This window comes from Streptopelia decaocto (genome assembly GCF_964273445.1).
Source record: "Streptopelia decaocto genome assembly, chromosome: 5".
Taxonomy (NCBI): domain Eukaryota; kingdom Metazoa; phylum Chordata; class Aves; order Columbiformes; family Columbidae; genus Streptopelia; species Streptopelia decaocto.
In genome coordinates, this window is record NC_138659.1 from 58,621,273 (window position 1) to 58,635,978 (window position 14,706).

A 14,706-nucleotide genomic window follows, 5' to 3' on the forward strand; every position below is an offset into this window, starting at 1 on the left:
ATTGCCTTGTTTACACTTTGTCACTTTGCAGCTTGGCACAGTGCTCTTTTGAGGCTCCCTTGGAGCACTTCAAGGAGTTAGGGTAAAAATGCACCAAGAGTCCAGCTGCTATCACCAAGAAGCATCCTGTGTTTCCCGGCCCGTTCCTCCTCCAGCCCCACAATGCCAGAGAGAGGAGTGGAAGGCTCCGGGGCAGCCTGCCCACTGGAGGACACCCCGGGGGACGAGCCCTGGGTGGCGGGACCCAGCCCGCAGCCTTCGCGCCGCCGGGTCCCCCCGGCCCAGCAGCGTTTCCATGGCGACAGGCGCCGCGCGAGCCGGATGGACCATAGAGGAGCTGACCCGCTCTGGCTAGAAAGGCCCCGGGGAGCCCTTCCCGACTGCGACTCGTGTTCGCGGAGGGGCGGGGCTAATGCAAATGAGGCGGCCGAGGCGGCCGGCGCGGTTTTCAGCTGCTTCCCGGCGAGGTGACCTCACACGAGATGGCGGCCGAGAGGGGGTGGCTTCACTTGCCAGGACACAAGATGGCCTCAGGAGGTGGCTGGGCGCGCATGCGCGGGTGTGCCGTTCGGCGGCGGGACGGCGGGGGCAGCGCCGGTAACGGAGGCAGGTAGGAGGCGCTGAGGGGATGGCTGCGGGGAGGGATGCGGTGCCTTGCGTCCTCCACCCCGATGCCGGCCTGGGTTTGTTCCCCCGCTTGCAGCGGGGCCGTCTGAGCGGGGTGGGGGATACCCCCCTCCCCTCAATGCAGTGGGGCCGTCCGGGTGGGGATTCCCCCCAGTGGCGCCGCCCGTGCGGTGAGAGGTTCCCCCCCTCTCTGCAGTGGTAGAGCCCCGCTGTGGGCCTCCCTGTGTTACAGTGGACGAGCTCATGTGGGCCTAGGGGGTGCCGTCCCTCTCCGCTGTCAGTGCTCGTGGGCAGGGGCCTTAGTCTGTCTGTCCCCGCTCTGGAGCTCGTCGGGGTCTGGTTCTCACGTCCTCGCAGAGTCCCGGCAAGGAGAGATCGCCCTGGCATCGCCCCACCCAACCCGGAGGTGTGGAGCGGGCTTTGGCTGCCATGTCACTGTCACATCTTCCCCTCGCATGGCAGCACAACCCCAGACGGGCCTTTGGCTGCCATGGAGCCTAAGCCCAGTGGGAAATGCTGGCTGTGCCCTGCCCAGCCACTGCATCCTCTGCCGGGGCTGCCAGGCGTCCCCTCAGCATGGAGGGACCTGCGGGTGGGCTGCTGTGGGTGGCACAGCTGCTTGGGCTTGTCCTCTTGGTAGCCAAAGAAATGGCGTCCCCATCTGCGGCCTTGCCCTGCAGGCACCGCCTCGCTCCCCGCATTCCTCCCCACCATGGGTGACGTTGGCTGCTTTGGTTGGTGACCTGTGTCTGCGTTTATCAGGCCCAGAAGTCACAGAGATCTCTGGTGGCCTTGGCAGCTGGACTTCCTTTGGCCCTTTAGTTAGCAGCATGAGGCTGGTGGCCGAAGCCAGGGAGCAGAAGGGAGGTGACAGCTTCTTTGAACAGTTTGTGTTGGTGAAAAGTCTCCCTGGTGAGAGAAGATGGAGATACTGTAGCAGAAGCTCCCAGGTTGCATGGGCAGAGCAGTAAACCAGACCTCTCGCCTGTGCTTCCTGTTATGTCTTAACAAGAACAGGCTCAATATGTGCAGTAATCCCATCCTCTGCCTTCTGTGATTCCATTCTTGGGAGTTGTTTTCTGTAAGGGTTTCACACTTCCAAATCTGTAATTTAGGCCAAGGCTACCTGGCAATGGCCCCCGTAGCAGTGGTGTGGAAGTCTGCTATAGGATTAGCACTTATGCAAATGGTAACATCGTGGGAAAACAGTTCTTTATCTAATATGTTTTTCTTATACTGTAAAACAATGAAATGCTAAGAAAAGGGATGCAGCTTGCTGTTAAGTTAAATGCCTTACCAGATTCCAAGACTATGAGATCTACCCGGTTACCTCTATTAACCAACCTTGTAATCTCATTACAGAATGAGATCTGATTTAATGAGATTGCTCTGCGGGAACACAGTTCTATAGAAACTACCAGCTGGTTCAAGGTGTTAATTGTTGTCCGTGTGGCAGTTCTGTTGACGTGTATGAACTCTGCAGGAGTGATGGAAGCACGTGATTGCTTGTTGTAAGAAGGGTATTACCAAATCTCTCATGATACAGAGCCATCTGTGATTGTTGAATTAGTAAACAGTGCTGGGAGGTGCCCTCAGAGTCTCTTTGCAGTGACACGTTTCCTTGCGTGATCCAGGTGGCATCAGGTTTTCAAGGGCTTCATTGCTTTACAATTCAGATACTGGGCTGCTGGGGGTCTGGGGAGTTCGTTTCACTCTGTCAGCATGTGGGTTATCTGAGGAAGTGTGGAGTTAGGATTTCAGAAAATTGAGAAACTGAGAGTCTTGGAGATATATCTGCCTCTAAGAGGGTGTATGGAATCAAATCTGGTCAGAGGAGCCTAATTTTGTGCAGTATGTCTAGATAGGAGCTTTCCTCGGATAGGAATAGGATTTTGAGACTTTTTTTGGTTTAAGTGGAGTCTCTTTCAGTCAATGAAATAGTTCCGTGGATGGATTCCTCTCTACTGAACAGAGTCCTGCCAGAATCTAAGTAGCTCCACGGTGTGCAGACCCACGGGTGTGTCTGTGCTTCAGGGGCCTCCTGGGGTACCACGCGCTGGGTAGGAAGGAGTGTGCAGAACCTAGTCTGTGCTTACAAAACAGACTTGTCACTGGTGGATTAGCCCAACCAGAGGAAAACATCCACATCTGTGTCCTCTGCCTGAGAATGTCACTTAGGGGACCTGTCAGGAATCAATGTACCCAGCACCAGACGCTGTGCTGGGATAGGTCACAGGGCAGCAGGTTTGTCGCGGGCACAGCTCCAGCCTGGCTTCCCTGGGGCTGGACCACCAGCCACTCAGTCCTATCTGGCCATGAGGAATGTCTGGAAATTGGGTGCCCTTTTGGGCGGCTTATCTAGCTGATGGATTTATTGTCTAGTGGATGCAATGGCACAGAGCTGGTATATTTTTCTAGTCAGCTACCCAAAATCCAGACTATGCAGCAGAGGCAGCATAGTGGCAGCTGGAGCAAGCACAGACGTATCCTAAAGTAGTATTTGGAATATTCCAGCCTGCATTACCCATATAGTGGAGAATGAATGAGAGACTCATCCTGCTACTGCGGTCAGGTCTGCAGATGACTATTTCAGGTTCCTGAGTGGCAACTGCAGCATATAGGAATTGTCTGGCCCCGCTTAAAAGACTGGGTTAGGCCAAGATTCACGTATGCGGCTCTGCTGCCAACTTGGTACAACCGTCTTCCGCTGTGGAAGGCTGGAGCTCAGCTTTGTTGTAAGGCCAAAGAGTTGCTGAGTTGCTGTGGGACACGATGACTTGTGAATCCAGCTGTGAGCTGGCTGGGAGGTTGGAGCAGATGTGCGAGCCCCAAGCTGTGGTGTGTTTCCAGCCACCATACGCCAGCACTCTCAAACAAAAGCAACGCTTTCCTGGTAGCCGGTATTCAAACATCCTGCTCAAGAAGATAAGATCTGCAAACGTCACTGGCAGGAGCAACGCCAGATGTCAGATGCGGAGGTGGGAGTTTCTGAAATAAAGCCTTGTTACTTTCTAATTTACGAGCTTGTTGCTTTATGAGTGTGCGTTAGAAGTTCAGCAGGAATGAATGATAGCTATTCCCTCCTGCAGCTCCTCTTCCCATCACTACTTAAAGCCTAATGTTGAAAAGTTCTGACATACTCCATGAGTAATTTCCATCCCAAGGAAAAGGTTATGAAAATACCAGTGTGGCAGGCTTAAATAGCGCAATGCTTTGGATGTAGAAGCAAAATTGACTTTTTATGGACAGCTATGATTTGTTACTTTTCATCTGCACGTTTGAAGATGGGGAGGGAAAATAAAAAACTAAAAAATGACCTAACAACTATCCCAGCAAAGTGAAATCACTTACAAATGTCAGCTGGCTGGACGAGTTGCACATCTGTCAGGGAGTGACGAGAGAGAAGAAGGCGAGAAGTGGAATTTTGCCTTCTTTAAACAGCGCCGTAGCATGTAAACTACAAAATGTGGTGTCTCTGGAAACTTTAGCAGCTGTGGCTTGTGCATCATGTGCTTAGTGAAGCACCATTTGGATGGGTACACGTGTAAAGTGCAGCACTAAGGACCAAGCGTAGCGCAGGCTTTGCTTTCAAGCAGGCATTGGGTAGCAAAGCCAAGTCCAGGTTTAGGTTTAGCACTGCCCTGGGGTCAGACCCCATGTTCTGCCCCATGGCAGCAGCAGGAGATGCTATTTAGGGGGAGAGCACGAGAGCCGGGCTGCTGGCTGGGGGCCTTTCTGCTCGTCCATCCCCAGCACGCGAATTCCTCAGATTAGGGATGCTAGAGGGAATAGCACCTCTGCAACCTTCTTTGGCAGCAAAAGTCAGGTGTTTGTTCCCTGTCAGGTAAACAAGTATTTTTGTGTGCTTTAAACTGATATCCTGCTAGTTACAGTGAATGCTCCCAGCTCTTGTGTCCTGTCACACAATAGTTCCACCTTCACCTTATCCACCGTAAACCTCGGTCGTGTACCCCTTCAGCCTTTCCTCTCTGCCTGGAGTCCCAGCTGTTCAGTCTCTCCCCAGCTCCCTCAGTCCCTGCATCGCTTTATTTGACCTTCTTTGATCTCCCTCATCTCTGTGTCTCAGGAAGTTTGTTGTAAGGTTAGATGTGCACACAGTGGTCAAGGTTTGGATATGCAGAGGTTTCATATGGTGTAGAATGATACCGTCCATGTGTGCTCCATCCCATTCATGAGGGCACCCAGCTCTCTGGTGGCTTCATCTGCCCGTGAGCCAGTTCCCTGCAGAAGGCTCTTGGGGAGAGAGAGAGCTCATCAGTGGGTCAGCTGGCTGAGCTCTCCCTTCTTAACCTTTCTTTTTACACATCACAAATTCTTGATTCCTTTTCAATTAATGACCGCACAAAACGCAATTTCCCCTTGAGGCTGCTCGTCTGTCTTTAATTACACCCATAAAAGTTCACTGTCTGGCTGAGATCCCCTCCACGCAGTGTCTTAGCTGTGTCTGGCGGTGGGTTTTGGCGTGGCGGGGACGCAGGACGGTGGCTCAGCTCCACGAGGGCTCTGCAGTTGGATCCAGTTGAGGTCTAGTGCTTTGGCCGGGAGTGGAGCTGCTGTGCGGTTTCAATCTAGTGATGTAATTGACTGGAACAAATGCTGTTCCTGCTTCTTCTGAACTAGTTATGAGGAATTCCTTGGGATAGGCAGAGTGGATGGTTATTTTTGCTTTTCTAGTCTTGCCTAGGAGTGGTCAGACTCGTGGCTTTTGGGAAATGCTGAATGGGACTAGAGTTTCACTGGTTTTCATACCTAGCCATTTATTCTTCCCCTTGATCTTCCGTTTGGACTTGCTGCCGCTGATGTCGCAAGCCCAAGAAGGCTAGCGTGGTGCGTAGTTTCCCATTTCTGATGTGCTTATTCTTATCCTACGTTGTGAAGTTGTCCCCATGACGTGTCCGAGCTGGGTGAGTGCAGACCCCGGGGGGCTGAAACAGGAGTGACTTCAGCCCTTTCTCTTGGTTGTGACAGCATTAAGACCCTGTTGTCACCCATCATGCGTACACTGTGAACAGGGCTTCTTAGGAAGGCACGGGCTGGAGAAGCTGGCATGCACTGATGTAAGGACCCTTAACATCTTACCAGACACACAAGTGCCTCTGAAGAGGTGTCTTGTGTTTTTTCTTTGATCTGTAGTGACTTCAGAGTGAGAGGGGACTCGGTCTGAAAAGCACAAGAGTATATTGAGGGAGGACCGTGGTCCCACATCTGGTCCATGCTGGTGTGAGGAGTCCTCCCCTCACACCTCAGCCCCTTGTGAACATACAGTGACTTGTTCTGGTATAAACCTGCTGTTTCCATTTATTTCCTTATATGTTGCTGTCCAGCCAAAGCATCTTTGTCTCAAACACTGATCCTAAAATTCAGGTCATCCCAAGACAAGCTGGACAGCTGCTAAGTGACCTTTGATTGCCTTTATTGCATGACAGGAGTGTGTCCACTGCGTGCTGTCATGTTCTAGTTGTGTCCTGTCATGCCACAAAGCAGCAACGCTGCTTGCCATAAATAACTGCTGGCTGAGCCAGCCCAGGTGCAGTCAGCTGTGACTGCTGGGGGAAAGCAGTGCGCACGTGTGGTGTTACCTCACAGCTGCTGTGTTTTTATTTGGCTAAAATTTACACTGGTATCTAAAAACGTCAGTGACTACGTGTATTTTTTTGAAGGCTGCTTTGTTTTTTTTTCAGCTATATAACTTAATTCCTCCTCTGACCTTGCCTTTTAAGAGCTGGGAAGAGCTAATTGGCTACTTGCTGGATAACAAAGAACATTACAGGGTAAAGGACGGGGCAGCCTCCTAACGAGGAGACAGTTGTACCTTCGGGAGACCGCAGCCTGGCCTCAGCTTAGTGAAACAGCTTTAGTGCAGCAGACAGCTTCTAGCCTCTTAAATCCCCTCCAATCCACTTTTGAACAGCTCCTCAAAGCAATACGAATTCTGATCTCTGCAGACAAAGATTTATCAATTAATTTGATTCAACTTTTAATTAAGAAATTGAACCTGGTTTCATTGGTGTGGGTTGGTTGGTTGGTTTGTTTGTTTGTTTTCTCTCTTGCAGGAGCAACAATGGATTGGCCCCAACAAAGGTGTAGCAGGTGTTGGGATAAGACATCCCATCTGAAATGGAGGTGATCAAGGGAGCTGAACGTCAACTGCACCAACATGGGGTTGCGACTGTTGGCTTGGCTTTTTCATTTGCCCACTGCAGTGATCTACGGGTCCCTGTCGCTCTTTGTTTCCATTTTGCACAACGTATTCCTCCTGTACTACGTGGACACCTTTGTCTCCGTTTACAAGATTGATAAACTGTCCTTTTGGATAGGAGAGGTGAGTCTTTTCCGTAGGCTTCTGCCCTCTTCAGTAAGAAATTCTGAAACCGAGACCACTCCTTGTGAGAGGTGTGAAGAGTGTTAGTTGCAATAGCAGTGTTACCCTTCGGAGAAGGGTGCAAGGGACCCTTCCAAGTGCTGAGCTGGGCTTTCCAGTTTGTCCCACTTACATAAAGGTAGAACAAGCTGTGATAGAAAACACAGACTTTGTTCTTAAGACTGCCTTTGCTCTGGGGATGTTGAGGTGTTTCACAAGCAGGAAAAACCACTGGCCTTGCTGTGTTAACCTGGCAGCTGCCCCAGACAGGGGGATTGAACAGCAGTGATGGGGCAGGGAAGGTGCTCTGGGACGGTTCCTGCTGCTCGTTCACTGTGCCAGCTCAGCCCTGCTTGCTTTGCTAACAGAACAGAGGCTTTGAGTAAGCTGTCCTGTGGTTTGTTTCACTGTCCTGTTTTCTTTTCTAGACAGTGTTTCTGATCTGGAACAGCCTCAATGATCCTCTGTTTGGCTGGCTGAGCGACCGAGTGTTCCTTAGCACGCAGCAGTAAGTTAAGTTCCACTTCCAGCAGAGGCTAGGAAGTTGTTTAGTCTCTGGGGGAGATGATGCAAAATTGGCAGCGTTAAAATGACAGTGTGGGAATGGTTTCTGGGGTGTGAAACTCTTATATACCTCCTTCTCCTGGCATCTTTGAAGTTTATAGTGCTCTTTGTGAGTTATTTTAGTACCCAGCTGTATAGAGGAAGTCACACATGTGTCAGGTAGATGTGACCCTAACCCTTAACAATCACCTGACTTATACAGAACCTAAAATATGTCATTTAAAATCTCAAGCCCCTGCTGTATGGCCAGGTCTCTTAGAGGGGTGCTGGAGAGTGTCTGTATGTTGTTTGGGAGACACAAGGGCGGAAAGGACAGTTATTTCCACCTGGAATGCCTTAGACCAGTTGTTCCCCAGCTCACTGGATCGTGGATCACTGTTGGCCTTTAGCATTTCTCATGTATTTACGTCAAGCTTGTAATGCAAATCATGGTGTGGCTTCCTGCAACTAGTAAAAATTACAAGTGCTTGTTGAAATAATTTTCATTGTACAAGGTGCGGACAGTGCAGTGCTATTAGGGAGAGGCTTGCTCTGGAGAAAAAAAACAAAACAAAACAAACAACCCTTCATGCTTTTTGGCCTTCTCAAACCCAAATTTTCAGTGCATTCAGATATTAGCTGAGAGGGTGTCTGTTGTGGGTGCTCATTACATAAGCAAAAGCTGTATTTGTGTCTATGCCACTTACTTGAGTTCTTTGGAGAGGGAGAATACATGGTCATGCAGAATTTTGTCCAGATGTCTAAAGTATTTTTCTTCTGTTGCAGGCCAGGAGCAGAGATTTCCTCCCCAGAAGTAGTTCTGAAGAGGCTCAGAGCACTAAGTCACAATGGCCCCCTCTTTGCCATCTCTTTCCTGGCTTTCTGGGTTGCCTGGGCTCATCCTGGTTTGCAGTTCCTTCTTTGCCTTTGCATGTATGACAGCTTTCTCACCATGGTTGACCTCCATCACAATGCCTTGCTCGCAGACCTGGCTGTTTCAGCAAAAGACAGGACTAGCCTCAACTTCTACTGCTCCCTCTTCAGTGCCATAGGCTCCCTCTCTGTCTTCATGTCCTACGCAGTGTGGAACAAAGAGGACTTCTTTTCCTTTCGCATATTTTGCGTGGTGCTGGCCCTCTGCTCCATCATTGGTTTTACCCTGTCCACACAGCTGCTTCGCCAGCGGTTTGAGGCTGATGGGAAAGCAAAATGGGACCAGGAATCAACCCTAAAAGAGTAAGTGTCACCAGTTCTGCAGCAGGGACAAAGGCCTGGCATAGATTTGCAGAGTTCTGTTATGCACTGCAGCAAATAAAATCTGTGGTAAGATCCAGGACAAGGCAGACTTTTGTTAATCATCTGTGGTTCTTGTGTGTTGATACAGTTTTCAGAACCGCCTCTGTCACACTGGCTTCTAAGGCCCTCTGAAAATACGACAAAACTATCTCGTGACATCCCTGGCCCAAACTGGAGGCAGAGCCCTGACCTGCTGTATGAGAGTTTGGAATATGAAATGAGTTAATATCTAGAGCACCCAGTGAGGCCTGTGAGTGGCAAAATGTCAGAAGCAGCTTATCATGAAGGCATTCCTGCATGAGACCACCTCGCTGCCCATGTCCTGTGGAGTTGGACAAGCGAATGTCTCTTACCCTTTTGCTTGCTTTAGCTTCCTTATAGCAGCTGGGCTGCTGGTTGGCCACAATGCAGCTGGTTTTCCGCATTCAGCTCCCTTGCTTTTCCTTGGGCTGCCTTACTTGGTTATGAGCTGCCAGCATTTTGCTGTAGTAACACAGCACACCCTGATGTGATCTGCCACGTGAGCTAGCTGCAGGGGTCTGGAAGAGGAGCATATGTGTAGTGAAATGGCTAATAAGAGGAGAACGCTTCTATGGACAGAAATCTGAATTTTGGGTTCAGAAGACAGATGTTCTTTGGGAGACCTGTTGCCTGTGGTTCTTGCTAGCAATAAGCAAACATTGTTGTAGATTCTACTGGTTGCATTTTGTCCAGGGAGCGGGAAGGTTGGGGTAGGAGCTGAGGAGAGACAGCGCTGCATCTACATGAGGAGAGCTGGGTGTGCTCCCCTGCTTGGTGTGAGGGATTTACAATTGCTTTTTTTTCCTCCTCTCTCTTCAGGCTGTACATTGAGAAACATTCTGTCCCCCAGGAGAAGAGGATCACCCTGGCAGAGTATCTCCAGCAGCTCTCCCGGCATCACAACTTCCTCTGGTTTGTCTGCATGAACCTCATCCAGGTAGGCGCAGCAGTAACATGTTTGTGATTCAGAGGATGAGTGCTGGCTCTGGCCTTTTGAGGAGGTGATACAGCAGTCTGGGAATGCCCCAGAGAGGGCAAAGATATTTCCAGCACCCACTTGCTCTTGGAGCTTCCTGCATATGCTCCCTGGTTCAGCATCTGGTAGCCACTCTCCCTGCTTGTGACCTGAGGATAGTTCCTTGGCAAGCTGTGAGGTGCTCCTTTCCTATCTCCACAGTGCAGGCTGGATTACAGGGGCTGGTTGAGTTTTGTGCAGCCCATCTGGGGTACAGAAGCACAAGGCTGGGCTCATGGAAGGGATGAGTTCAGGAGTGCAGTTTGCTGGTGTTGACTATAAGCACAGTCTCCTCCTCCCTTCTGTTTTCCTGAGGCTCACATCACTGTTCTCACTGTCCACCTGGATCCACCTCCCAGCTGGCTTTTGCCATTTCTGTTCTTCATCCTCCTCAGTGATTACCACCAAACGCTGGCAGCCTGCCCAGCTTTGTGTGCTGCAGGTACAGCTCCCATCTTCCTGGGTATCCCTCAGTTCTCCTCAGGCAGGCTCTTGATGCTGGTCTGCATCTTTGTGTTCAAGCCTCGCTGCTGCCTTATCCTTGTCCTCCTGACAGCTGCTTCCTCCCTCCTGCCATGCCACTGTCCCCCCGAAACACTTGTGGTCACTGCTGTCACCTCCTTGCCCTGCCTGCCCCAGCAGCGCTGCGTGCTGAGCAGGAGCCCTGCGAGCAATGCCTCGCCAGCTGGGAAGCGGGGCTGACCCCTGGCACGTGGTGGGCATGGTTGGTGGCATTGCAGCTTTGCAGTCTCAAAGCCTACGGAGTCATAAACTCCACAGCCAAGCTCTTGCTCTGCTGAAGTACTCCAAGGCCCATCCTGCGTGGTCCCTTGGCACAGGGCTCCTAGGATAACAGAGCCCAGAGGGCTCTTAGCTTGTTCTGTCCTCTCTTACTGCTGTTCCAGCTGACCAGCTCATCTGCATGCTGCCTTCACAGGTTTTTCACTGCCACTTTAACAGCAACTTCTTCCCTCTGTTCCTGGAGCACCTGCTGTCAGACCAGATCTCTGTCTCTACTGGATCTTTCCTGCTGGGTGAGTCTTGGGTAGGACTGGAGGGAGCAGCTGGGTTAGGACCTGGCCTGAGTCTGGGTTCGCTCTTCCCAGACTCTGTCTGGGGAGAGGTGTGCTCACATGCAGGTCTCTGGGATGTCAGATTCACACATGTGCGCACCCCACGTGGTTCCCCAGGACTTCTGAGTTGTCCTTCCTGAGCACAGAAGTAATTGGGAGCCTTTTCTAATGATGATGAGCCTGGTGTGCTGGACTCTGGCCTAGACTTCGCAGAGGCGTTGCTCTGAGCATTAGTGGCTGCAGATAGTGTCCCCAGCATGCAGCAGGGAACAGCCCTGAATTTAATCCCTTTCTCTTTGCGGCACATGGACCATTTACAAGCTGCTGGAGACATGTCCTGGAGTTACCCTGGGAGGGTTCTGTGTGGACCAGGTCTGGTCACCCTGTCCTGTCCCTCATTTCTGCTCCAAGGCTGAGTCTCAGCCCGTGCATGACACTGGGGAAGTAGTTTCTTCCTTCCTGCCCATGAGGTTGATGGAAGGTGGCGTCCCTCGGCAGGAAGAGGGTGTGCTGTGCCACAAAGCCACTGAGTAAATCTGCCGCAGCATTTTGTATGTGCGTGGGTGCTCTTCTGTCCCCTCTGTCCTACAGCCCTGCTGGTGATAGCCAGCCTCTTCTCTCTTGGTAGCAGTCCTGGGGAATACTGAAACTCCCTCAGGCTATTTGAGCCTTTGTCTCTCTTCAGGTGTTTCCTACATTGCCCCCCATCTCAACAACCTCTACTTCCTGTCCCTCTGCCGCCGCTGTGGGGTTTATGCTGTGGTTCGAGGACTCTTCTTCCTGAAGCTGACTCTCAGCGTTGTCATGCTTCTGGCAGGACCTGACCAGGTGTATCTGCTCTGCATCTTCATTGCCAGGTAGGCAGGCAGCACTCACTTTTCCTGCCCTCTGCCATCAGGGAAGGGAAATGTCTCATCTCTGTTGTATAGAGAGGAGTGGGAGGCGCAGGGTACAGTAGTCAGAGTCACACAGAAGCCATGTGGCTTCCAGCTCTGACAGCACCTGACTGTGGGATGGATCACTGCAGAACCCAGTGGCTGTGCCTGCAGCAGAGCGAGTGAGGGAGCAATGTTCAGGAAAGAGACTTGGAAGGGCTGTTGGCAGCCTGCAGCATCCTCTCCCAGCTCTGCAGCTTGCCTGGGGCCACAGCCCTCAGTAGGTGCCACAGCTGCCTGTGAGCCTCTGGCCCTGCATGTCCTGTCCCCAGGACTGTGTGGCTGTTCAGAACTGATCCAAGGCATCGCTGCAAGGTACACAAGGCTTACTGCTAGCAGCACTCCTTTCCTGTAACCAGGGCTTCTGAAATTCTTTAAGTGTGGGGGAACCTTTTTCACCCTCCTTCCATTTTTCTCTGATCTCTTACCTCCTCCCATTGTTTCTTGATACCCCTATTCAGTTCTTTGCCTGTTGTTCTGCAGCAACCGGGTGTTCACAGAAGGGACCTGTAAGTTGCTCAACCTGGTGGTGACTGATTTGGTGGATGAGGATCTAGTCCTGAACCGTAGGAAGCAGGCAGCCTCCGCACTGCTCTTTGGGATGGTGGCTTTGGTCACGAAGCCAGGCCAGACCTTCGCCCCTCTGATCGGCACCTGGCTGCTCTGTGCATACACAGGTAAGGATGCTCCTGGGGACAGCAGCAGGGCAGGAGAGGGTGGACCTGTGACTTCAGTGTGCTCTCCACTATGTCCTGCACCCTGGGTGGGTGTGGAGGGCTCTTCCTTTTTGCTAAGCTGTGCCTGGTCTCTGCATCTCCAAGGCCAGTCACTCAGAGAGAATGGATAAGGGTCCATCTCCACTGTCCCCAGCCTCACAAACTCTTCTCTGCCATCAGGCTACGACATCTTCCAGCGCAACCCCTTGAGCAATGTGGTGAGTGCCCAGCCGAAGCTGGAGTCTGCCGCAGCCTTGGAGCCAACTCTTCGCCAGGGTTGCTTTTACCTCCTTGTCTTTGTACCCATCGCATGTGCGCTGCTGCAGCTCCTCAGCTGGTCTCAGTTCAGCTTGCATGGGAAGCGTCTGCAGATGGTGAAGGCCCAGCGCCAAAGCCTGACGGAAGGCCGAGCACCAGAGGTCAAAACGATCTAGGGGTGTCTGAGCCCCTGGGGCACTGCTGGTTCCAGGCTGGTGCAGGACTGCAGGCTAAGCGCAGGGATTGCGGGCTGAGAAACCCTGAGGTTTAGGGTTCAACTGTGAAATGCTGTAATGACAGTGTTTACTCATTCCAGGAGGTGGTCATCAGGGAAGGCAGAGTTGTTCAGTGGCACGGGCCTGGGATAGATCGCTTGGCCGCAGGAGCAAGAAGATTTTATCCCAAGCTGGCCTGGGGAGCAGAGGGCTGCTCATCCCAGCAGAGAGGTGCTGGGTTGCAGTGTGGGCTAGAGACAGACGCATCCCTGGTGCAGTCCTCCGCCCTGGGCATGGCCCTGGGGAACCGCAGCCTCTCCAGCTGAGCAGGAGGCTGCACAGGAACCACAGAAGAGGCTGCTTTACAAGACCTTGCCAGAGCCCTGCAGCTTTGGGGAGTGGAGTGGGAGGCACCTGAGGGGGACCAAGTGACCCAGGGGAAGAGCAGGGTCAAGAGGACCCTGAAGGCCTCAACCTCTCCCACATAGTTTTGCAGTTCTTGGACCAAATCAGTTCTTATGCATTTCTTGTTTCCAGGACAATATCCTGCGTAGCCAGGGTCTGCTGGCTGTGCTTATTTTATGCTGAGGCTTCCTCTGTGGCTTTGCAGGGAGAGTTGTTGCTGGGCTGGGAAAGGCACAGGGCTTGAGCTGGGCTCAGAGCACTGAGCTGGAACATCTCATCATGTTGCCTGTGTTTATCCCTCCTCTCCCCTCCACTGCCCCCGAGGTTAGGGAACCACCCCCTGATGGAGCTGAGGGAAGTGCCTCCCTGCTCAGGCCGGCAGAGGAGACCCAGTGGTGCAGCCTGGTTATTTCCCCTCCCACGGGGGGAGAGCACAGCCTGGAGGAGACACCAGGTCTTGCTTTTGTGCCTTCAGTTCCTCTTAAGAGCCTGTTTGACATAATGCTGGGCAGTCACAGGGTCGAGATTTTACCTCTCTGCAAAGAGACAGACACCTCAGCTCCTCTCCACTTGAAATGGTGGCCCAGAGTTTGACCATCTCACCTGGCTGCTGAGCCATGGACCCAAGGAGGAGAGCAGGGGGTTTAGTCTTTGGTTCTGGGTGGGAGTATTTGGGGCAGGTTGTCACTGAAGGGTCTCAATCCCTGCAGCATGTTTGGGGGCAGGTGGAGATGTGCCAAAGCAGAGCTCTGCCCATGCTGCCTGCAGAAAGGGGGTGCAGGCAGCATTCGAAAGCTGTTGTGCTGAGGGACTGGCTGTTTGTGTTTAGTGCCAGGTTCCCTCTGCGGTCTCAGCCCGCAAACCTGCCACATTGCCTCAGGACATGTGGCTGCCTTCTGCCTTGGACCAAGGTGTTCCTGCCATGAGGCTTCTGTAGCTCTTGATGGTTCAATCGTAAGTTATTTGTGCAACTTCTAATCAAGTTTGAGAATGATTCTTCATTTCATAAATTAAAGATGATCGTTTCTGTAATGTTTGGTGGGTTTATGTGGTGCTGTGGTTGTATAGGAGAAAAACAGCAAAACTGTGCTGGGGCTGGGCCTTTTTGGGGAGGCCATCAGTGCAGACCAGGGCTGCAACCCAGGCCTCTCCTCCCTCAGCTCAAAAGCCAGATCAGGAAGGTAATCCTGGACCAGAAATGGTGCCTCCTCACAGAGATT

The 14,706-nt window shown here is 52.0% G+C and overlaps 1 protein-coding gene across 2 annotated transcripts; it reads left to right on the forward strand.

Moving 5' to 3' along the window:
* Nucleotides 1–509: 509 nt before the first annotated feature.
* MFSD13A (major facilitator superfamily domain containing 13A) lies at nt 510–14,518 on the forward strand. Of its 2 annotated transcripts, none has more exons than XM_082054522.1 (9): nt 510–610; nt 6,702–6,970; nt 7,438–7,517; nt 8,339–8,788; nt 9,689–9,806; nt 10,822–10,918; nt 11,643–11,814; nt 12,376–12,569; nt 12,789–14,518. In XM_082054522.1, the coding sequence occupies exons 2-9, from the start codon at nt 6,806–6,808 to the stop codon at nt 13,040–13,042; spliced, it is 1,530 nt and encodes a 509-aa protein (XP_081910648.1). In that variant the 5' UTR covers nt 510–610; nt 6,702–6,805; the 3' UTR covers nt 13,043–14,518. The 2 variants fall into 2 exon arrangements, with proteins under 2 accessions (XP_081910648.1, XP_081910649.1); XM_082054523.1 differs by having other exon boundaries at nt 8,339–8,485.
* The last annotated feature ends 188 nt before the right edge of the window (nt 14,519–14,706 follow it).